This window comes from Chiloscyllium plagiosum, unplaced genomic scaffold (assembly GCF_037043375.1).
Source record: "Chiloscyllium plagiosum isolate Xiang-an unplaced genomic scaffold, Cpla_swu_hap1 HiC_scaffold_12, whole genome shotgun sequence".
In the NCBI taxonomy this organism is placed as follows: Eukaryota; Metazoa; Chordata; class Chondrichthyes; order Orectolobiformes; family Hemiscylliidae; genus Chiloscyllium; species Chiloscyllium plagiosum.
This window is the reverse complement of record NW_028270150.1, coordinates 73,244,506-73,269,421: the sequence shown is the minus strand read 5'-3', so window position 1 is coordinate 73,269,421 and position 24,916 is coordinate 73,244,506. Positions and strand designations below refer to the sequence as shown.

The 24,916-nt window shown below is 41.9% G+C and overlaps 1 protein-coding gene across 3 annotated transcripts in view; it reads right to left on the bottom strand.

Annotated features, from left to right (window-relative positions):
- The window catches only part of tiam1a (TIAM Rac1 associated GEF 1a), a 333,343-nt gene that overhangs the window by 172,027 nt on the left and 136,400 nt on the right, over nucleotides 1–24,916 (bottom strand). For all 3 annotated transcript variants that reach the window (XM_043700703.2, XM_043700702.2, XM_043700705.2), the window contains exons 4-6: nucleotides 23,769–24,210; nucleotides 18,130–18,302; nucleotides 4,308–4,532 (exon numbers count right to left, since the gene is read on the bottom strand). In XM_043700703.2, the coding sequence (XP_043556638.1) occupies nucleotides 4,308–4,532; nucleotides 18,130–18,302; nucleotides 23,769–24,210 (840 nt within the window). The remainder of the gene's footprint in view (nucleotides 1–4,307; nucleotides 4,533–18,129; nucleotides 18,303–23,768; nucleotides 24,211–24,916) is intronic.

Below are 24,916 nucleotides of genomic sequence, written 5' to 3'. Positions count from 1 at the left end.
GTTTGTTTCCAATTTCCACTCTTCTCTCAGTTCCGTATTCTTCATCTCTGACTCTTTCCTTTTTGTTCACTGACTTCTCTATCCCCATTTCTGGCAACAGACTATGTTCATTATAAACTCACTGACTCACACATTGACCCAACTACACTTTGCAACAGGAGGACTCCATTCCATTTCCTAGTTCTACTGTCTCTGTCAATCTGCTCCAATGACACAACCATCTACAACAGCACTTGAAAAATTTTCTTTTTTCTCAACAGGGCCTTCAGAAGTTTCCACCACACTTCTCACACTTCCGCTCTCATCCATTCACCACACACTGGAAAAGTGCATTTCCTTTAGCCTCACTTTTCACCATGGCAGCCTTCTTAGAAAATAGATTTTGCCATTTGTTACCTCCAATACATCTCCCACAACCACTTTCTCTCTATGATGGTCCACTCATAAACACACTGTTCCATTCCCAGAGCACTTTGCACACAAGTACATGAAGAGTAACACCTGCCCTATGTTCAATGCGAAGCAGCAATTTACATGCAGTTCTTCTTCAACGTGATCTGCCCAATATTAGAGGGACTAAATGTAGACGGGGCAACCACTTCACAGTACAGTTCTGCTCAATTCCCAAGCACAACAATGAGCTTCCAATAGCCTGTCATTGAAATTATCTACCTTGCTCCCACACTGACATCTATGTCCTTCTTCCAATACACTGTTTCAGTGAAACTCAACATAACCTTGAGAACCAGCACATCTACGTTTCGTTCAGCACAAAGGGATTAGCACTGAGTGTACAATTTCATTCCTCTATTTATGTTACCTTTATTTTGCACATTTTAAATTTTTCTCTTTTTTTGTTTTCAGACAGCAGCACACTTGCTTTGGGCACATATTTTATTCCTTTGTTTCTCTTGTGGTGCTACTACCAATCCTTTTCATCCTTTAAGATTAATTCTTCTGTCTTTCAATCGCACCGGTCTTCCACCCAATCACAGATCTTACTTTGTCCGTCACCCATCCACCTCTTTACTCACATCCTAGTTAATCTCTAACTTGTCCCAGTTCTGATTCTGAAACATGGAATATTGTTTTGCTCTCACCACAGATGATGCTCAACCGACTGAGCATTTTGACATTTTCTGTTCGAATTTCAGATTTCCAGCATCTGCAGCATTCTGCTTTGAAAGCCCTGAAGTGATGTCCTTCTGGACAGTACAGTGTGTAAAATTGAATCTTTGGAGAGGAACTTCTAAAATCCTGTTTCACAAATTAGACTTATTTTCATCTCTCCCAAGAGACTGGGAAGTTGGGGGTGGGGGGGTGGAGAGAACCGGGTAGATGGAACTAATGATGTAGATCAGTCAAACAATGACAGCTTTAATTGATTATCAGTTGAAACCTTGTGGTTGGAGACGTATGCACAAATATCATGGTTACTCATGCCTCATAAAGCACAATAACTTTACCACGAAGATATGGAGGTTACTCACTTTCTGACTCAAATCTCGGAACAACAACATTTTCTAGTCTATTAAGCTTAGTTAGTATTTCATTGAGTTTGTTAAATTGAGGCAGAGTACCGACGATTCTCGTCAAAGTATCAAATGGGTGACTGAATTGAGTAGCTGTGATTGATAGCTAAAACTGAAATTTTAATGAGTTGCCCAAACTTCTAGATACAACTCCTTTCATGAACCTTGCAAACCACTTACTTACATTTTTACGTAAAAATCAACAGCACAAACAGTGCCCTCTCATTACAAAAAAATTGCCATTTCCCTACTGCTCCTTCGAAAGAGCCAGGAACTCAAAGTAAGCACTGAAAGTTGTATAATTATTTCATAACCTATAGTGGTGTTGAATCTCTACCATGTTGTACTCAAAAGCCTATAGACAGGAAAATTTGGATTTTGACAAAAGTCATGACAGCTGCTTTGCCGTGGGGACTCCAGATCTTCACCTCGATTCTGCCACAGTAAAACCAATTACTCTAAGGGGGCATAGGACCCATTATTATTGGCAACATTTCACTCAGAGTGAAATGTAATGGGTCAAAATAGTGTGATGAATAGAATCATGCTCAAACTCTAAGGGAGCAAACAAATTAGTGGGCGGCGCGGTGGCACAGTGGTTAGCACTGCTGCCTCACAGCGCCAGAGACCCGGGTTCAATTCCCGCCTCAGGCGACTGACTGTGTGGAGTTTGCACGTTCTCCCCGTGTCTGCGTGGGTTTCCTCCGGGTGCTCCGGTTTCCTCCCACATCACAAAGATGTGCAGGGTCAGGTGAATTGGCCACACTAAATTGCCCGCAGTGTTAGGTAAAGGGTAAATGTAGGGGTATGGGTGGGTTTCGCTTCGGCGGGTCGGTGTGGACTCGTTGGGCCGAAGGGCCTGTTTCTACACTGTAATCTAATCTAATCTAATCTAATCTAAAATCAATGATTTGGAAATTTCTCACACAACCCTATCAGGATAGATGCAGTTTTGAAGAGGTGAGGATAAATACAGGATGAATATGGATCTTGAGTTTCTCAGCTTTGTGGAAAATACTTAACTTTACAACCTCTGATGCTTGTGATGGTATTTTAAGGTTGTTCAACCTTTTTGCATGGAGTTGCCACATTTTCCTTGCTCTCAGTATAGCAAACATTATAAAGGTTTGGCAAAATAGCTAACACGAATAAAAAAAAACCAAAGCAATAAATTGATCATTTAAATAAACAAGGAAAGAATTTTAAAAAATTAGAAAATTACTAAGCAGCACAGCAAACTAATATTACTGCTTCTTAGTTATTTTGTTCGAAACAGAACAATAGACAGATCAGGTACCAAGTCCTCACTGTGAGGAGAGGACAGGGTGGAGAGCATCTGCCTGGTTCACCCAGTTTCCAGCCTCTCTCTCAGACCATCATAGAATCCCTACAGTGTGGAAACAGGCCATTTGGCCCAATAAGTCCACACTGACGCTACAAAGAGTATCTCACTCAGATCCATTCCCCTCTATTTTCCCTGACTAATGACTCTAACCCACACATCTCTGAACAGGGCAATTTAGCACGGCTGATTCACCTTACTTGACATTTTTCAAATGTGGGAGGAAACCGGAGTACCAGGAGGAAAATCACGCAAACACGGGGACAATGTGCAAACTCCACACAGATAGTGGCCCGAGGCTGGAATCGAACCCAGGTCCTTGATGCTGTGATGCTGTAGTGCTAACCAATGAGCCACCATGCCCTCCACACACGCTCAATTTTATCTCTCTCCCTCCTGCCTATATATATTGTCTCTTTATCTCTCACCTTCTTACTCTCCACCAACTTTGTCCCTCTCTCATTGGCATTCTTTCCCTCCTCTCTTCCTCGAATAGCACATGTTGTCCCTCTTTTTTACACCTTCCTTCCACTGGAAAGATTCTCTCAAACCATCCCTCCTGCCCACATTCTGTTTCCATCTCCCACCCTCCCACTTGTGTATATACACACACTCGCATCCCAACCCACCCTCTCACTCATTCCACACACACACACACACACACACACACACACACACACACACACTCCCCCTTCCCATCCGTACATTTTTTTTTCTCTCTCTCTCCCCTTTCTCCCAACCACATGATCTCTCTCTTGCCTCCTCTTTCACCATCTCACACACATTGTGCAATTTTGGGAGGCCTGATCTCCCATCTTGACTGCATTTCTTTAACTAGCTGGTGCCTCCTGCAAAGACAGTGCCATTTTAGTTTTGAATTGGATAAATCAGAGACCTTTCAGAAGTGAAACACAACCAGTGCTTCATGCAAGCCAGTGGAAGCATTCAGAAAATGGAACATTGAGGTGAAATCTTGAGATTATCATGAACAAACCCAACAGATTTTGTGAACAAAGACAATGAAACTGTTTCGTATTTTCCCTCCACCTGTGTTTTTCCTGCTTACCATTTTTCTGTGTGTAAAAGGGAGTTTTTCAGGGGTTTGCAATTTTAGTTTGTAAAGTTCACTTAATTTAGTATAATTATTTACCTATAGCTGGGATCGAATAACCTGTAATAAATAATAATTCCCTGCTCAGCAATTGGTATCCACCCCTGTCAAAAACGGTCAAGGAAAACAGTTCAGGATGAACTTTCAAGAGACACTGAAACAAGGATCCAACTTGAGGCAGAGCGCACTTGAATGAATGACACTCTAAAAAGTACTTGCATTTTAATTTTCTGAGTTATCAATCTTAACTGTGGTACTTCATATACAATTGATATATTTCCACATGGAGAGAAAACTGCAATTGCAGAAAGAAAGCTGTTACCTGATCAAGTATGGTCTTTCGCTTTTTCGGGTCACTAACTGAAGACAACTGCATATCTCCCATTTTCTTCATTTTTTCATCCATGTCAATTTTCTGTTCAAGCTTCTTAATCTCTGACTGCAGCAGTTTAACAGTATCTTCTCTGCGATATTGTCTTGCCACTGAAGCTGCACAGGCAGAATGAATTGCAGTAATCCAGTTTTCCAGCTCTGTCTGGCTGCAGGTCTGTTCATACACAAATTGTTAAAATTTAAATATGAGCGAAAAAAGCTTGTCAACTAAATTATATTAGCTGGATTAGTGAAAACAAACTACACGTTTAAAAACAAGACTGCAATTGACAGACACCAGTCACTTGCAGAGTTACTGACCTCTATAAACATGAATGACCAGCAAGTACTAACAGTGCTCCAGCAATATCACTAGTACATCACAAAAGAATGATGACCAGTTGTTCTGGCAACTCAGTCCTAGGTTTTTTTTGCCAATTTGGAATCATTGTTGTATACAGCTGAGAAAGAAAAATAAACTTCCACCAAAATTAACCTTTCCCATGGAAAAACTGAAACATTGAGACATCAGATTAATGACAAAAAAGGTCAAGAATCTTAATATCTACAGAAGTAAGCTCTGATAAAAGAACCTACTATTCAAAAACACATGAAAATTCCTTCCTTTTGGAAGCCTGCTAAACCTAGACATCGTAGGCACAAACCTCCTTTCTTTCCACTACAGTAAAAATTTCACAAACCGTATGTGGCGTTGAGTACAATGGTTAACGCAACCATTGCTGAATGGACATTTGTTTCATGTAAACTGAATCAAAAATATTGACAAGAAATTATACGCACAATCGTATATGAAGACATAAAGTAAGTCACAAATAAACTGAAAGCCAAAGACAGCATGCAAAAGAATCAGAATTATAAAACTGCTACTTAAATTATTTGCTCATTAATATCTCCTTAAAAAACTGGATCTAGAAAGAAAGCAATAAGACAAAAGTTCTATGATGACTTAGCAACTGACAGAATTTGTAGAGGAGAGAAATAGTCACAAAAGACAGTCCAAAAATACACAAGTGTGAAAAAAGGGCAGAATTAAAACATGTATATGCAGTGTGTTACTCATGCTGTATCTTACTGGTTTGTAAGATTGATAAGTTTGCAAGCCACTCTCATCATTAATGTATTTGCCATCAATTACCATCCTCAGACAAATGCCTTTGCATTTCAGATCACTGTATTAGAAAGAAAATAATAAAAAGTGAAAAACGTGAAATAAAATAAGCAACTTATGCGTTGGAAACAAAAGGATAACTTCTCAGATAACAAGCGATTCTGCAATGCTAGAATTTTAGACAGCTAAGGTTTTAACTAATTCTCTGCCCTAAACTGGGAAATTATTATTCAGGGATATCTAACCTTGCAGAAAGGCAGGAGGGAAGGAAAATGTGGCAGGGTAACACTGCTCATAAGAAATTAAGTCAGGGCAGTTGTGAGAGACGACCTAGGCTCAAATGAAATAGAGTCCATTTGAGTGGAGGAAACAAATAACAAGAAAAGGAAGACATCGGTAGAAATAGTGCAAAGACCCCAAAACAGTAGCTACTCTGTAGGAAAGACGACAACTCAAATAATTGGAGCATGCATAAAGAATACAGCAATAATTATGGGTGACCTTAATCTTGACGCTGATTAGGTTAATCAAATTGGAAAGGAAGCTATGACAACAAATTCATAATGGACACTAGAGCTAGTTTCTGAGTGGAAAGGCAGGCTGAGAGAAGGATACAAAAATTTACAGCAAGGTGTTGATAGGATAAGTGGGATTAAGTTGACAAATGGAATATAATGTGGGGAAATGTGAAGTTGTTCAGTTTGGAAGGGAGAACAAAAGAACATTTGTTTAAATGAAGAAAAGCTGCAGATATCTGCAACACAAAGGGACTGGAGGATACTTGTGCACAAAACACAAAGCTTGTGTACTGATGCAGAAGGTAATCAAAAGGCTAATGGAATGTTGGCCCTTATTTCAAGGAGTATAAGAATAGGGAAGCCTTATTGCAATTGTACAAGGTGCAGATGATTTCAATCTGGATGCTGAGCAGTTTGGTCCCCTTAATTAAGGAAGGTGGGGAACATGTCCACCACTCTGCCCTCATCAATCATCTTCGTTACCTCTTTAATAAACTCAATCAAGTTAGTGAGGCAATATTTCCCACACAACGCAGTGTTGACTATCCCTAATCAGTCCTTGCCTTCCCAAATACATGTAAATCCTGTCCCTCCGAATTCCCTCCAACAAGCTGCCCTCCACTGATGTCAGGCTCACCGGTGCAGAGTTCCCTGGCTCTTCCTTACCACCTTTCTTAAATACTGACACGATGTTAGCCAACTTCCAGTCTTCTGGCACCTCAGCTGTGGCTATCGATGATATAAATATCTCACTTCCCCAGCTTCCTTCAGAATTCTAGGGTAGACTTGATCAGGATCTGGGGATTTCTGCACCATAATGTATTTCAAGACATTCAGAACCACCACCTTGTAATATGAACATCAATAAGGCGTTCGACAAGGTTCCTCATGGTAGACTGGTTAGCAAGGTTAGATCATACGGAACATGGGGAGAACGAGCCAACTGGATACAGAACTGGCTTGAAGGTAGAAGGCAGAGGGTGGTAGGGAGGGTATCACATGAGACATTACATCAGATGACTAAAATCTTGGCTAAAAAAGAGAAACCTGGTGGCAGTCTTAAATGTAGGAAGTGATACAGAAAGGTTGGGAGATGTCGGCAGGAAACCCCAAAGCTTAGGACCAAAGTATGTGAAGGCAAAGCCCACAATGGTGGAGTGACAAAAACAACAAAAATGGGGTGAGTACGAACTTATTGCCAAGTGGACCTGCAGTATTTGGATTTTCCACTTGCTTGAATCATGCCCTTTCCCCAATTGGCAAAAACAGAATCTGTTGGAAATGAGATTCGGACTTCCACATCATGTTTAAAAATTTGCAATGTCTTTATGATTCAAAATCCTGGCCATGGTCTCCAAATCCCAGGGAGAAGTTCGAAATGTCAGGCTTTGTAAATGGTTAAACTTCAAATTGGGCATTTAATTTCTAAATAGAATGGAGTTGCAGATCCAAATGACAGTTAATTGGAATTTCTCCCTGGATTCAATCTAGAAGTGATTAACACGGTGATAGAAATAGGCTTTAAGAGTCTCAAGTCCCAGTAGCAAGCCATTACAGTCCTGGCTTACCGATTTCTCAAGACAATCCTGAGCCTCACACGGAGGTAAATCTGCAATAAACTGAGAAGCAAGAGAGAGCAGACAGTGAGATTGTGCAGCCAGACTGTATTGTTTAACATAAAGAATGCAGACAGATGTCCACTCCTGGATTGCAACAACGATATTTGTGTGGATTTAAGTGTGAACAGAAGTTTCAGTGAAACAGTAATCTTTAGGAAAACCCTCACCATGAAATTCAGTTCAGGGATTAGAGGTTATGCAGCTGAAAATGGAAATTGATTCCTGGTCCCTGGACAACAAAGTGACCATTTAAGGGACAGAGTGAATTACACCACTTGGACTAATTTAAAAGTTAGAAATTTCAAAAGCTTAAATTACCATATTCAGAAGTCAGACTCCAGTTTCAATTCTACCCCAAGAGTGACACCACAAGAACACACATTTTGTCATTAATAGGTATTCAAATTTTTGAAAAACGCTCACATTGTTTTAAAATTACGTATAAGCTGATAGCAAGCTATGATTTATTGTGATGTTAATGATAGAGGGAAGCATATCATTTCACTTTCTGGCAATTCACAAGTGACATCCAAACTTCTCACCACAAATTTGCTTTTTGTTTTGAAAAAAAAGTACACTTATAACAGCATTAACTAGCTGTTATTTTCACAGCAAATTGTGGGCCTTTAAAATTTGTAAAAATGCTGAGCAGGACCAAACAAGAGTCATTGCTTTCTTTGAACAAGTTTCAAGTGAACTAGATTCTGGACAATGGGCACAGGTCAAGGCTACGCATTTCTTCCCTGACTCAAACTAATAGTGAGGATGGATATGCTGATGACTCCAACAATTGAAAAAAAAACTTCCATGAGAGGTAATGATCAAATTTGCTTGATTTTTAAAGCAACATCACACTCAGCATACAGACAGCATTAAGCTTTTACTGGCCAGGCTCCCTCCTGGCTAAAGTTTTTCTTCTCAGTTCTGTGCAGTATATCGGACAGTCTTGTTTTGTTATTTATTAATGTTAATTAGGAACAAAAGCTGACTTTGTTGTTTTAAATCCAAGCTGTTGTTTTTCTCTAAATGGCAGTCATAGAGTCAGTCATACAGCATGGAAACAGACCTTTCGGTCCAACTCGTCCATGCCAACCAAGTTTTCCAAACTAAAGTAGTCCTTTTAGCCTCCATTTGGCCCATATCCCTCGAAACCTCTCCTACTTATTAACCTTTCTTTTAAATGTGGAAACTGAACCTGCATCTACCATTTCCTGGAACATAGCAAAGTACAGCACAGAACAGGCCCTTCGGTCTACTATGTTGTGCCGAGGATTAATCCTAATCTAAAATAAAATAACCTAACCTATGCATCCCTCAATTCACTGCTGTCCACGTGCATGTCCAGCAGTCATTTAAATGTCCCGAATGATACTGGTCCCACCACCACCGCTGGCAACACATTCCAAGTGTTCACAACTCTCAGCGTAAAAAACCTATGTCTCCTCTATACCTTCTCCCTAACACCTTAAAGCTATAACCCCTCTTGGCGGTCAATGCTGCTTTGGCAGCCCTTCCTCTGGCAGTCCAGTCCACATATGAATTACCCCCTGTAAAAAATAAGTTGCCACTCAGGTCTTTTGAAATTTTTTTCCTCTCACCTTAAAAGTATGCTCCATACTTTTGAACTCCCCTTCCATTGAGAAAAGACCTTTGTTATTCACTTTTTCTATGCCCCTCATGATTTTACAGATTTAAGGTCACCCCTCAACCTCCTACACTCCAATGAAAAGTTCCAGCCTATCCAGCCCCTCCTTATAACTCAAACCCTTCAGTCACACCAACATGCTGGTAATTTTTTTCTGAACTCTCTCTAATTTAGTAATATGCTTCCTATAGTAGGGTGACCAGAGCTGTATACAGTACTCCAAAACTGTCCTCAGCAATATCCTGTACAACTTCAATATAATGTCACAACTCTTAAAGTCAATGGTCTGAGCAATGAAGGCAAGCACATTAAATGCCTTCTTAACTACCCGGTCTACCTCGGATGCAACTTTCAAAGAACCATGTACCTGAAACCCTAGATCTCTGTGTTCGACAACATTATCCAGGGCCCTACTATTAACTGTGTAAATACTGACCTGGTTTGTTCTACCATAATGCAATACCTTGCATTTATCAAAATTAAACTTCAGCTGCTAATCCTCAGCCCATTGTCTCAAGATGCCTTGCAATTTCAGTTAGACTCGTTCATTGTCCACTATACCACAAACGTTAGTGTCATCTGCAAACTTACTAACTACGTTTCCTAAATTCTCATCCAAATTTTTATTTAGATGAGAAACTACAGTGGATCCAGCACCGATCATTGCGGAGCATCATTGGTCACAGGCCTTCAGTCTGAAAAACAATCCTCCATTACCACCCTCTCCTACTGTCAAACCAATTCTGCATCCATTTCCTTCACACCAATGAACTGAGAGCATCATGTAATGCTGTGATTCAGTCTTTTTAATTATGTTTATGTTTACAACAGGTAACTTCAACATTTGTCTGTAGCTATTCAATATTCAATATTAAAATCATGTTTTTGAAGCAGTAAATTGTGTTATTCAAATAACTGAAGGAGGAAGCTATATGGACCGGTAAAGAAAAAGATACACATCCTTTTAAATGGATTTCTCAGAAATGAAGTCTGTAACAACAAATTTTGAAAGAATAAATTGTTTTGAAATCAAACGGTGTTAACTTGACGGAGTGCTAGATAATGCAGTCATGAAAAGAAGCTTATATATTGGAAACCTGAAATATGTACACTGCAGGTCTGTCAACATCTGGTTAAATGTTTAAGGTTCAAGATGAAAACAATTCTGATGAAGAACTCAGTCCCAATACACCCGTACAGTCAACCAACTTTTCACTTTACATGCTGAATAATCTACTCTACAGTTAAGCATTATCCATCTATAATACAGAAACAACCGAGAGGCTATTTTTAACAATGATGTGGAGGTGCCGGAGTTGGACTGTGGTGGACAAAGGCAGAAGTCACACAATACCAGGTTATAGTCCAACCTGTTAGAGCTCTCCAAAAGCTTGATTTTAACAAGTTGGTCACTCAACACAAATTACTTATAAGGTATAAGATGCATAAAAATGGTTTGATGAGGCATTCTGCATGTAATAGCAATTATTGTGCAACCTACTCAGCAAACTCCACCAGACTATATAAATTGTGAAAGTCCAGATTCAAAGATCATTAACTATTTGTGAATTTTTGCTTCAACAATCCAGAATTACAAATTGGACAAGCGCAAGTTTGACTCCCGCAGAAGTCATTCATTAACGTATATTGTGGTCCCTCTCATAGCATGCATAAAACTGCAGCTGCACTTTTATTGAAATAAAAAGTGATTTACACTCCACTTAAAAGTTATTTTGGATGCATATGCAAATATTGTTGAAGTTGCCATCAAGTAAGTGGAGCTGCAGACAAGAATCTGAAAACTCAGTTCAAGAATCATGAACATGACGACAACAGTGTGATGATTTTGCAAAATCACTGGTTCCTCATGCAATCTGCATTGACTATCCAAGTTGGGAAGTTAAATCATTCAGAGTTGAAAAGGGTGGCACTGGAAAATCACAGCAGGTCAGGCAACATCCAAGGAGCAGGAGAGTCGATGTTCCAGACATGAGCCCTTCATCAGGAATGAGGAGGGGGGAGAGGGATGAGAGATAAATGGTTTGGGGGGGTGGGGGTCCTGATGGCCGGGAGGGTGGAAAGTAGCTGGGAAGGCAATAAGTGGATGCAGGTGAGGGTACCTGTGATAGGTCAGTGGGGATTGTGGATTGGATAGGTGGGAAGGAACATGGACAGGTAGGACAGGTCAAGAAGGTGGCGCTGATGTTGGAAGTAGGATCCGGGATGAGGTGGGGAATGGGAGATTTGGAAACTGATGAAATTGATTTTGATGCAGTGTGGTTGAAGGGTCTTGAGGAAGATGAGGCATTCTTCCTTCAATTGGTAGGCTGCTTCGATTGTGGTTGTGGAGACCCAGGAATTGCATGTCCTTGGGGGAGTGGAAGGAGGAGTTGAAGTGGTTGGCTCGAGGGCAGTGGGGCTGTTTGGTGCATTAGGACCAGATACGTTCCCTGAAACACTCCGCAAGTTAGCATCCTGTTTCCCCGATGTAGAGGAGACCATATAGAGATCAACAGACACAGGAGGTGGTGTGTGGATGTGCAGGAAAATCTTTGCCAGATGTGAAAACGTCCTTTGGGGCCTTGGACGGAGATGAGGGTGCAGGTTTTACACCTCGTGCGCAGCAAGGGAGGGTGCAGGGTGTGGATTGCTGGAGAGCATGGATCTAAGAGGGAGTCATGGAGGGAATGGTCTCTGTGGAACTCTGCAGTGCATCTTGCAGATAGTGGTGGGGAGGCAAATATATCTTTGGTGAGTGTGGTTTGGCTGGAGATGGCTGAAATGGCAGAGAATGACATGCTGCATCCAGAGATTTTGGGGAGGGGGGGGGGGTTTGGAAGCTGAGGGCCAGGGGGGTCTACCCTTGTTGCGGTTGGAGGGGTGGGGTTCAAGGGGGGAGGTACGGAAAGTGAAAGAAATGCGCTGGAGAGCATTGATAATCACTTGGGAGGGGAAATTGTGGTCCTTGAAATAGCAGGTGATCTGGGATGTCCTGGAAAGGAATTGGTCCTCCTGGGACCAGATACAGCAGAGGTGGAGGAATTGAGAGTAAAGGATCATGTTTTTACAGGGGTGAGGGGGTGGGAAGAGATGTAGTCCAGGTAGCTGTGGGAGTCGGAGGGTTTAAAATAGATGTGTGTGTTGAGTTAGTTGCCGGAGTGGTTCAGGAAGGGGAGGGAGATGTCAGAGATGGTCCATGTAAACTTAAGGCCAGGGTGGAAGGTGTTAGTCAAGTTGATGAACTGTTCAACCTTCTTGTGGGAACACAAGGGGGCGCCGACACAGTCATCAATGTAGCAGAAGAGAAGGTAGGGGATAGTGGCAGTGTGAATGCGAAAGATGGACTATTCCACGTAACCTAGGGAGAGGCAGGCATAGTGGGGGCTCATGCGGGTGCTGATGGCTACCCCTTTAGTCTGAAAGAAGTGCAAGGATTCAAAGGAGAAGTTGTTGAGGGTTCCACCAATCAAATGGAGTGTGTCAGTGGAGGGGTCCTGATTAGGTCGACAGCAGAGGAAGAAACAGAGGGCTTGGAGGCCTTCATCATGGTGGATGAATGTGTACAGTGACTGGATGCCCATGGTGAAGATGAGGCGTTGCGGGCCGGGGAAACAAAAATCATGGGAGGTGGTGGAGGGCATGGGTTGTGTCCCAAATATATGTGGGGAGTTCCTGGACCAAGGGGGACAAGACAATGTTGAGAAATGGGGAGATAAGTTCGGTGAGGCAGGAGCAGGTGGATACAACAGGTTGACTGCGGCAGTCAGTCTATCATAATTACCTCCCCACCTGCATCCACCTATCACCTTCCCAGCCCCACCCCAACCCCCCCATTTATCTCTCAGCCCCCTTCCCTCTCCACATTCCTGATGAAGGGCCTGTGCCCGAAATGTCGACTCTCCTGCTCCTCAGATGCTGCCTGACCTTCTGTGCTTTTCCAGCGTCACACTTTTCAACTCTGACTTTCCACCAACTACAGTCCTCACTTTCTTCAAGTTAGATCATTCAATCAAGTGAAACACGGCTAAGAGGAGCAATGTTTACTTAAACCTAGATGCAACTTTATAGCTGATATTAAAGGCGTCTTTAGAGACCAATGGACCCAATTAAGACAATTAAAATGAAAACACCTTGATATCTTAAAATTTTCCTCGATATAGAACTTAGTCATAGAGTCATAAACCAACTTGCTTCATTTTAAATTATTTTAAAATTAATTTGTGGGACTTGGGCTTCGCTGGCTGGCCAGCATTGATAGCCCATTTGCCCTCGAGAAGGTGATGGTGAGCTGCCTTCTTGAATCGCAGAAGTCAACACTGTTGACCCACAATGCCAGGAGGGAGGGAATTCCAGGATTTTGACCCAGTAATTGTGAAGGAGCGGCAGTATATATCTAAGTCAAAGTGGTGAGTGGCTTGGAGGGTAACTTGCAGATGGTGTTCCCAAGTACCTGCTGCCCTTGTCCTTCTAGGTGGAAGTGACTGTTGGTTTGGAAGGTGCTGTCCAAGGTTCTTTGTTGAATATTTGCGGTGCACCTTGTTGATAGTTCACACTGCTGCTACTGAGCGCTGGTGGTGGAGGGATTGAATGTTTGTATATGTGATTCCAGTCAAGCTGCTGTGTTCTGGATGGTGTGAAGCTTCACCCATCCAGGCAAGTGGGGAATATTCCACCACACTCCTGACTTGTGCCTTGTAGATGTAGATTGGAGTGTCAGAAGGTGAGTTACTCGCTGCAGTATTCCTAATCTCTGACCTGCTCTTGTAGCCACTGTATTTTATGTGGTGAGTCCATTTGAGTTTCTGGTCAATTGTCACCCCAAGGCTGTTGACAGTGGAGGATTCAATTTTGGTGAGACAATTGAATGTCAAGGGGCAGGAGTTGATGGTCTTTGTCAGGCATTTGTGGGGTGTGATTATTACTTACCACTTATTGGTCCAAGCCTGGATATTGTCCAGATCTTGTTGTATTTTAGCACAGACTGCTTCAGTGTCTGAGGAGTTGCAAATGGTGAACACTGTGCAATCATCGGCAAACATCCCCACTTCTGACCTTATGACAGAGGGAAGTTCATGAATGAAGCAGTTGAAGATTGTTGGACCGAGGACACTACTCTGAGGGACTCCTGCAGAGAGTCCTGGAGCTGAGATGATTGACCCTCCACAACCAACTTCCTTTGTGTCTGGTGTGACTTTAACCAGCAGAGTGTTTGCCCCCTGACACCCATTGATTCCAGTATTCCCAGGGCTCCTTGATGCCATGCACGGTCAAATGCAGCCTTGATGTCAAGGGCTGTCACTCTCACCTCAGCTCTGGAATTCAGCTCTTTTGCCCATGTTTGAACCAAAGCTGTAATGAGATCAGGAACGGAGTGACACAAACTGGACATCATTGAGCAGGTGCTGCTTGATAGCACTGTCAATGACCCCTTCCATCACTTTACTGATGATGGAGAGTCACCTGATTGGGCATTAAATGGTCAGATTCGATTTGTCCTGCTTTTGCGTACAGGACATACCTGGGCAATTTCCACATTGTTGGGTTGATGCCAGTGTTATAACTACTGGAAATGCTTGGCTAGGGGAGCAGCAAGTTCAAGAGCAGACAGCTTCAGTACTATTGCCAGAATTATATCAGGGCCCATTGCCTTTGCAATATTCAATGCTGCAGCCGTTCCTTGATATCAAGCAGAGTAAATCGAATTGGCTAGAGACTGGTATCTGAGATGCCAGGGACCACTGGAGGAGTCCAAGATGGATCATCTACTCGGTACTTCTGACTGAAGATTGTCGCGAATGCATCAGCCTTGTCTTTTGCACTGACGTGCTGGACTCCTCCATCATCGAGGATGGGGATACAGTGGAGCCTCCTCCTCCAGTGAGTTTTTTTTAAATCATCCACCACCATTCATGGCGAGATGGGGAAGGACTGCAGAGCTCAGATCTGATCCGTTGGTTGTGGGATCACTTAGTTCTGTCTATCACTTGATGTTTATGTCATTTGGCATGCCTCCTGTTTGGTAGCTTCACCACATTGACACCTCATTTTTTGGTATGCTTGATGCTGCTCCTGGAATGGCCTCCTGCACTGTCTACTGAATCAGGGTTGATCCCCGGACTTGATGGTAATAGTTGCGTGGGGTATATGCTAGGCCATGAGGTTGCAGATTGTACTGGAGTACAGTTCTGTCACTGTTGATGGCCCACAGCGCCTCATGGATCCCCAGTCTTTAAGCTGCTAGATTGGTTCAAAGTCTGTCCCATTTAGCACAATGATAGTGCCACACAACACGATGGAGATTATTCTCAATGTGAAGATGGGACTTCGTCTTCACAAAGGTAGTGCAGTGGTCGCTTTTACCTACACTTAGCTTAAAAATGTGTTGCTGGAAAAGCGCAGGTCAGGCAGCATCAAAGGAGAAGGAGAATCGACGTTTCGGGCATAAGCCCTTCTTCAGGAATGAGGAGGGTGTGCCAAGCAGGCTAAGATAAAAGGTAGGGAGGAGAGACTTGGGGAAGGGCGTTGGGAATGCGATAGGTGGAAGGAGGGTAAGGTGAGGCTGATAGGCCGGAGAGGGGGTGGGGGCGGAGAGGTCTGGAAGAAGATTGCAGGTCAAGAAGGCGGTGCTGAGTCTGAGGGTTGGGACTGAGCAAAGGTGGGGGATGGGGAAATGAGGAAGCTGGAGAAATCTGCATTCATCCCTCTACAAGGATCTCGGTGAGTCCCTCCCTCACTGCACCCCCTAGGTCATCTCATCTGCCCTGAAGCTCTTCAGCCACGTCCTCAAACAGACTCGCTACGACAGCCACATTTAATTGTTATTAACCACAAGGGATGAATGCAGATTTCTCCAGCTTCCTCATTCCTGAAGAAGGGCTTATGCCCAAAACGTTGATTCTCCTTCTCCTTTGATGCTGCCTGACCTGCTGCGCTTTTCCAGCAACATATTTTTAAGCTCTGATCCCCAGCATCTGCAGTCCTCACTTTCTCCTAGTCGCTGTTACCTACACTGTCAGGGACAGATGCTTCTGCAGCCAGCAGATTAATAAAGGTGGAGGTCAAGTTCATTTTTTCCTCGTTAGTTCCTTCATCACCCGCCGCAGACCCAGTCTAGCAGTTATATCCTTTCGGAACCGACCAGTTCAATCAGTAATACTGGTGCCAAACCACTCTTGGTGGTGAACATTGAAATCCCCCACCCAAAGTTCATTTTGCACCCTTGCCACCCTCGATGCTTCCTCCAAGTGCTGTTCAACATGGAGGAGTACTGATTCATCAGGTGAAGGAGGACCGTACGTGGTAACCAGTAAGAGGTGTCCTTGCCCATGTTTAACCTGAAGCCATGACACATCATGGGGTCCAGAGTCGATGTCGAGGACTCCCAAGGCTACTCACCCCCAACTGTACACCCCTGTGCTTCCATCTCTGCTCGTTCTGTCCTGCTGTGGGACAGGACATATCCAGGGATGGTAATGGTTGTGTCTGGGGTGTTATCTATAAGGTATGATTCTGTAAGAATGACTATTGCTTGACTAATCTGTGAGACAGCTCCAATTAGAGTGGTGTTGGAAACGCATACAGGTCAGGCAGCATCAGAGGAGCAGGAAAATTGATATTTCGGGCAAAAGCCTTTTCTTCCCCAATGACGGGCTTAAGGTCGATGCCAGTGGTCCATCCAGTTTCATTTTTGTTGTGACTTTCTCACGATTGACACAACTGAGTGGCTTGCTAGGTCATTTCAGAGGGCAGCTGAGAATTAACCACATTGCTGTGGCTCTGGAATCACATGTAGGCCACACCAGGTAAGGATGACAGATTTCCATTCCTAAAGGACATTAGTGAACCAGATGAGTTCTCCAATAATTGACAATGGTTTCATGGTCATCAGTCGACTCTTAATTCCAGATTTTTTTTATGCTCACAAGCTTTATCTTAGTTGATCAATTGCTGTTGTGAAATTTTGCTATGCACAAATTAGTTAACACATGTACCTCCACAACATTGATGACACTTCATAATTAACACGCTGCAAAACACTTTGAGATGGCCCAACATTTGTTTATCTTTCTATATTTGTAGCCTTTCTTTTGTGTCAATGAAATGAGCCTTTGCAGTGCACTGGTGTGAGGTTTTGAAGTGTAGGAGCTACAATCAGACAGTCTGGAAAGGTGGATTCTTTAAATGGTTGAAAGTTTTATCCATGGCATATATTATTGTTTTTGAAACAAGATCTCACACTAAGGAATCAGTTGGTTTACGAATAATCTGATTTTGTGTTGATTGAGTGATAGATATAAAATGCAATTTCAGTTTATAATTACTTTTATATAAAGCGGTTTTCTAGTATTCTGCTTTAAAAAAACTTCCCAGCAAAGAAAACCAACATGGCCAGACACTAAGATTGCATGACTGCTAACAGCTGAGTCACAACTGACATATGTGACATGGTAAATGAACTGAAAATGTCAATCAATCAATTAAGGCAGCTTAAAATTCCATGAATTGCTAGTGGTCTAAAAGTTTATGTAAAGAAATGAATACAAGTATTTAAAAAACACTACATTTCAGTCCAGAATCTGTTCACAATTAAGAAATTAGTTGGATAATTGTAGGTAATATAGCTGGGGGAATCTCAGACAAAAGTCACAATGAAGGATAACTCAAACTGAACTTATAATTTTTCATTGAAATATACAGCATTTGTTTATCGATAATGAACGTAAAATGTAACTTCATTACTTCCACCAGTTTAATAAAAAATATAAAGTGCATTTTTGAGACAGTAATATTATAATATCAAAGGTTGGTTAATTAACTTGAAAATTGAGAAATGTCAGAAAGATGAGTGGTATATTACTAACCTGAAATAAGAAAGCATCCCCAAGTGAATTGCTGAGACAGAACACATTATCTTTCTTTGGATGTTCGGGCACTGCCTGAACAATGCTATTTTCAATCCAAACCATGTGCTTTGGTGCACTGCTCTGATCCACTCCTGATCTTCCATCACCATCGTAGAAAAATAAAGTGCAGCCTAAAGTTAGAAAACGAACATAATATTTTAAATTAAATATAAGTTACAGTAACTAAACAATGTCAATGCTACCTATGTAACACGCTAAACTCTATGACAAATTTCAGTTTTTATACTTTATAGGCAATGTACTGAGAACTGTCAAACACTGGATATAATTTTAAATTCTTTCTGGTCAATTTACTTGGTGCATTCATAAATATATGAATTCCTTACTGGAACAATTTCGAGTACTTTATCCAAACGACCAATCTTCAGGCATCAACCTTGATAGTGAATAACATTGGGATACCTCTCAATGATTATGTCTACTAGTTGCCGCATTTCTACAAGAGGCAAATGGATGATCACCAGGACCATGAAGTCCAGCTGGTTTTGTCCATATTCCAAAGGAATCAAGTCTATTTGTAGCTCTTCGACAGTACCTCAATTAAGATTGATTTAACTGCACAATGCAAATTCCTGAAGTAATCAATCAGTCAGGGGATAGAAAAGTTAACTCTCGTGCATAGGAAGCTTTATGAAGTCGAAAGACAATCTCAGAAACACCAACGAGCTCAAAGTAAAAGAAACAATAAAACTTTTATGGACTTTTGTCACACACCTACAAATCAGCAGATTTTACCTGCGCATGTGGCATTAATACACTGCAATATCCAAATAAAATAGAGATGCCTGACTTTAAACTGTAATTAACCCTGCGCTACCAGAAACTATACCATTAACATAGAAGCATGCAAGAATATATTGGAAGTGGAGATTTTAGCTACTTTACCCAAGCCACCAGAGGAGAGGTGTAAAATTGGTCAAGCCCTAAAAAAGAGCAATCCATTTGCTGTTTGTTTGAGAGGAACACAAGAGAGATCTAGGTATTCAGGTCCATTGTTCCCTGAAGGTGGCAACGCAGGTCAGTAAAGTGGTCAAGAAGGCATATGGCAAGCTTTCCTTAATTGGACAGGGGATTGAATATAAAGTTGGCAGGTCACGTTACAGTTGCCCCGGACTTTGGTTCGGCCACATTTGGAATACTGCATACAGTCCTGGTTGCCACATTACCAAAAGGATATGGATGCTTTGGAAAGGGTTCAGGGGAGGTTCACGGATGTTGCCTGGCGTGGAGGACGCTAGCTATGAAGAGAGATTGAATAGATTAGGATTATTTTCATTAAAACGACAGATGTTATGGGGGGACCTGATTGAGGTCTACAAAATCATGAGAAGTATAGACAGGGTGGATAGCAAGGAGCTTTTTGCCAGAGTGTGGAACTCAAGGGTCACAAGTTCAAAATGAGAGGGGAAAGGTTTAGGGGAGATATGCGTGAAAGGTTCTTTACACAAGAGTGTGGTGGGGACCTGGAACACGTTGCCAGTGGAGGTGGTAGAGGCAGGAAAGATAGCATCATTTAATATGTATCTCGACAAATACATGAAAGGTCAGGGAGCAGATCTTTAGAAAATAGACGGTAGGTTTAGATAGAGGATCTGGATCGGCGCAGGCTTGGAGGGCCAAAGGGCCTGTTTCTGTGATGATATCTTCTTTGTTCTTCCTTTGTTCTTTAGTCGTTCAATAGAGGATTGTTTAAGAAAAATAGAGGGGAGGCAGCAACAGTAAGTACCAACAGCCAATTATAAAAGAGCAGGTTGGGACGCCACTCCCATTACAGACTGTGCACACTTCAAAAGTCTTTTTCGAGGTTTATCAGAAGAGCCTCAGAAGGCTGTGCTGCTCCAAACCATTTGTCTCAGTTCTTTGCAGTCACCTTGGTAATACTCTTGGTAAGCAAAGTGTGAAGCATGATCAGGACTAGCAAAAATATGGATTTGAGGTTACAATCAGATCAGCCATGATCTCAAAGTAGCAAAGAAGGCTTGAGAGTTCCAGTGGTCCATCCTTGCTCCTTGTTCATATGTTTGTACGTTCGACAACAGGGTCCGTGGCCTAAAAAACTGGGAGGCTATGCTTAGCAAGTGACTGCTTTTTGGTAATACTGGCTCTTGCTTTGCTCCAGAAGTCAACAACTCCTTCTCAGAGTGCAGGATAAAGCTGTGTTGAGCTTACAAATGCCCTGCTGATTCTGGCTCAGGGCTCTTGTGGTTCAATGGTAGTGTCCAAACTTCTGAGCCAGTGGACAGCGAAGAGGGTTACCTCAGATTACAACAGGATCTGGACCAGATGGGCCAATGGGCTGAGAAGTGGCAGATGGAGTTTAATTCAGATAAATATGAGGTGCTGCATTTTGGGAAAGCAAATCTAAGCAGGACTTATACACTTAATGGTAAGGTCCTAGGGAGTGTTGCTGAACAAAGAGACCTTGGAATGCAGGTTCATAGCTCCTTGAAAGTGGAGTCGCAGGTAGATAGGATAGTGAAGAAGGTATTTGGTATGCTTTCCTTTATTGGTCAGAGTATTGAGTACAGGAGTTGGGAGTCATGTTGCAGCTGTACAGGACATGGGTTAGGCCGCTGTTGGAATATTGCATGCAATTCTGGTCTCCTTCCTAGCGGAAAGATGTTGTGAAACTTGAAAGGGTTCAGAAAAGATTTACAAGGATGTTGCCAAGGTTGGAGGATTTGAGCTATAGGGAGAGGCTGAACAGACTGGGGCTGTTTTCCCTGGAGCGTCGGAGGCTGAGGGGTGACCTTATAGAGGTTTACAAAATTATGAGGGGCATGGATAGGATAAATAGGCAAAGTCTTTTCCCTGGGGTCGCGGAGTCCAGAACTAGAGGGCATAGGTTTAGGGTGAGAGGGAAAAGATATAAAAGAGACCTAAGGGGCAACCTTTTCACACAGAGAGTGGAATGTGTATGGAATGAGCTGCCAGAGGATGTGGTGGAGGCTGATAAATATTGCAATATTTAAGCGGCATTTGGATGGGTATATGAATAGGAAGGGTTTGGAGGGATATGGGCCGGGTGCTGGCAGCTGGTACTAGATTGGGTTGGGATATTTGGTCAGCATGGACGGGTTGGACCGAAGGGTCTGTTTCCATGCTGTACAACTCTATGACTCGAAGTGTGTTGCAACATTTCTGAGGAAGTGATTTGGAAAATATATTTACAGTGGCTCAACCATACCTTCCCTAATTATCAGCAGTTAACAGGAAAAGGTTGAGGCATGCATTATAATGGATAAAACAATTTCTGGTGATCTCAGGATGCTTCGGGACCCAATTAATCACTGCTTCTGAAAAGTCTTGACATGTTGACATGCTGGAACTACAGTGGATATTGGTTGAAAGGACTGAAAAATGAACAAACATGCTGACATCCTACAAAGGGCAGCATTTACACTTCCGCACACCACTGCCACCATCACTGGACTGAAGATCATGATTTTTCCCTTTAAAACAGAATGCCAAAGACAAATGACTACTTGAAAATTCTTATCCATTTAGTTCATTACTTAGCTCTTCCTTTACGGTACAAGAACAAATTGAATTTCGCCAAGCTGGAATTTAAGAGTCTGGATTGCAGCTACTGAAGCTTCTTCCTATTCTATAGGGTCTAGTGACATCGGTTATATTAGTTCGGGTCCTCTGCAGCACCTTTGAGATAAAGATGCTCTCCATCTTGCCAATGACCTGTGAGATAACATCCTGCAGGCTGGTAACAGAATCCCGGAGTCTCTAGGCTATAATAATGAAACTCCTTAACATGCCTTCAACCTGCTTGTGAAAATCAGTGATTTTCTCATGTTTGAATCCTTGATGTCAAACACAAAATCTGCACCTCTTTCAGATGGCGAGATGGACGAGGACCCTGTCCTCCAGCAAGTCTTTTGAACTCTCCCACAACGAATACCTGGTGTTTCTCACTGGTGCTGACCATTTCCCAGTGTGCTGACCTTGTGCTGTACTACATGAGGAAAGGTAGCTATTATCTAATCAACCTGTTCAGACATGTTCTTAAACATTTCTCGAGCAGGTGCCACTTAAACCGGGCACATGCGGCTCAAAAGATAAGGATACTACCATTGTGTCCAAACAGCCCCTACTGAAGGAAAGCCATGTTATATGTTGTCATTCAATGCATCTGACAATGCAATTCCAAGCAGTCTCCCTGGGCTATTTGTGCTCCCGATTAGAAATCACTTTGAGCCGGAGTGAAATCTAATGCTATTGCAGTCTTAAAACGTTTGCAAAAGCAAGCAGCTCCAATTGATAAAATTAGAAAAAGGACAGCCTGAATCCAAGGACTGAGGAAAGGAAATTCAGTATTCACAAGGGGGAACATCTGCAATCGTAGTTGAACTTGAAAAGATCAGTCAACCTACCCACTTATCTTAGCCATTTCTTTGATGATCTATGCCCATTGTCAAAGAGATAAATTAGATTGCTTTGCAAAATTGGGTGTTCTTAATATAAACCAAAAGACACAGGATCTTATCAATTAGTGTAATAGCATGGACCTGCTGGCCAGATGGATCGTTTCTGTAAATACTATGCAATTCGAACCAGAGTGCATGGCTCTGGCCAGCTATGATAGATGGTCACTCATGGTGCTGGTTCAGTCTGGTTGAGGTCCTAGATCTGTTGTTATAACAACATTAAGATCTACAATTGGAAATTTAATTTTCTGATGCACTGGCATCTTCACAAGTTCAGATAAGTTCTGGGTTGGCACATGTGGGGAAGTTGATATCGGTGGTTAATGCAAAATGGCACCAAAACTACCACACTGATATCATATTCATTACTGCTTTTCCTGCTAAACCTTATTGTCTGAAGCTTGAAATATGAGGTCAAGGATATATTTGAGATAAAGAAACTACTGTGAAGATCCAAAATGTTAAATGAAAAGTTTCCGCTCTTTCCTGCAAGCCTCTAACTGTTGTCTTAATTAAATTTTAAATATTGTCACATCCATAGGCTTTCATGGTCAATGATTCCATTTCGCAAAGAAAAACTTGAAGTGACCATCATGCCCTATAACTGACTTGCCAACATCTCCCGCAATCTTAAATAGGTCCAGCAACCTTGAGCAGGAGTTACTGAAGAGATATTGTTTCATGGAAGTGGTGACTGACATTGGGTGAGGAAGGTTGTGTTGCATCTTGTCCACATTTTTCACCATTTTCTGGGCAAGAGACATAGGATGAAGAAAAATTGTACACCAGTTCAAAGTACATTTGGTGCTAAGCTTCTCCATCCTGTTTTTTACTGTAATATGCCTAAATTAGATCCAAAAATTGGTATGAGACAGAAGATAATACAATCCAAAATCTAGCATGTGTCAAGTTGATAACCTTTCCTTTTTTGAGGAATAGTGTGTGCTGGAATAAAACAAAAGTTGGTGGACAACAAGCATTCATTTCACAAAATCTATATTAAAGTATTTACCACTGAATGCACCATTGATTGCAAAACTCAATTTAATGTCAATAGCATTCAACTCTATTTCATAATTAAGAATTCAGGCAAAAGGTTTCTGAACGAAAATAAAATCAACAGAACCTAAAACATACCTTTTAATGATACCCAATAATATTTCCATTTCCTCCGTGTAGCCAGTTCCACTTTTTTATTTTTCTTGTGGACTAAAAAGTTCTTCACAGCAAGTGAACCTGCTTTTCGAACAGTTCCTTGATCTGCAGTTTGACTGTCAGACTGCCCTGGGGAGCTGAGGGTACCACTGCTTTGTTCATCGCTCATAGCTGACTCAGCTTCTTCTGGATTTTCTGTATTGACAGGATTTGATTCCAAAGTACATCTAAAGTTCTCATACACCCCTTGACGAAGTGCATCTCCTGCTGTGACAATATCACTACAAATTAAATCACGGTTGAAATTGGCTGGATAGCATGTCGTACTGGTCATATTGGAAAAGCGGGAAAGATGATCATTGTCCATTGTTGCACCATCAATACCACTATCTGCACATTCACTTCCATCTCCTGTGGTAATGTCCTACACAGAAATACACACTAAAATCGGTTCATTGTTACAGTGAAAGATGCAAATCAAAATAATAATCCATATACATATTGAGCTTACAAGTTCAATTACTTTATTTTATCCTGCACTCCTTTACGAGAGTGTACATTATTTCAGTCAAGTCCACCCATAAGCTTATCACAATTTCTGTTCTTTGAGCATATCAATTTGAATATTATTTGTGCAAACCAATCCTCCCCAATTATTTTAGGTAGTTAATTGTTCCCCACTTATCTTACAAGGTTTAGCATCACAAAAACAATTTCCTATCTAGCATTCATGAGTGTGACTACTATCTTACAGAAAAACTAACATCTGGAGACATCTCCCTTTCCACCGTACCCTTCTTGCAACAGACCCTGCTTACTTTTCATGGTCTCCTCATAGTTACATAATACTCCAGGGTAATTGGAAAATGAACAAAGTGGGGAATAAAACAAACCTGTCTTCTTCTTCCCCCTCCACCTTTTTAAAAATTCCACTGTCCCAGGAACAACATTCAGTTTGGACATTTGAAACATTGTGGAGCTGGCCAGTGACAACAGAAGTTGAGAATCTGCTTGGGTAGTAACATCGTGAACAGAGTGCTTCAGGTTACTGATAGTAGTTATCGTGTTTTCGTGCCGGCCTCTGTTCAATTTGAAATTTTCTACAGATTGCAGTTTATACTTCAGCATGG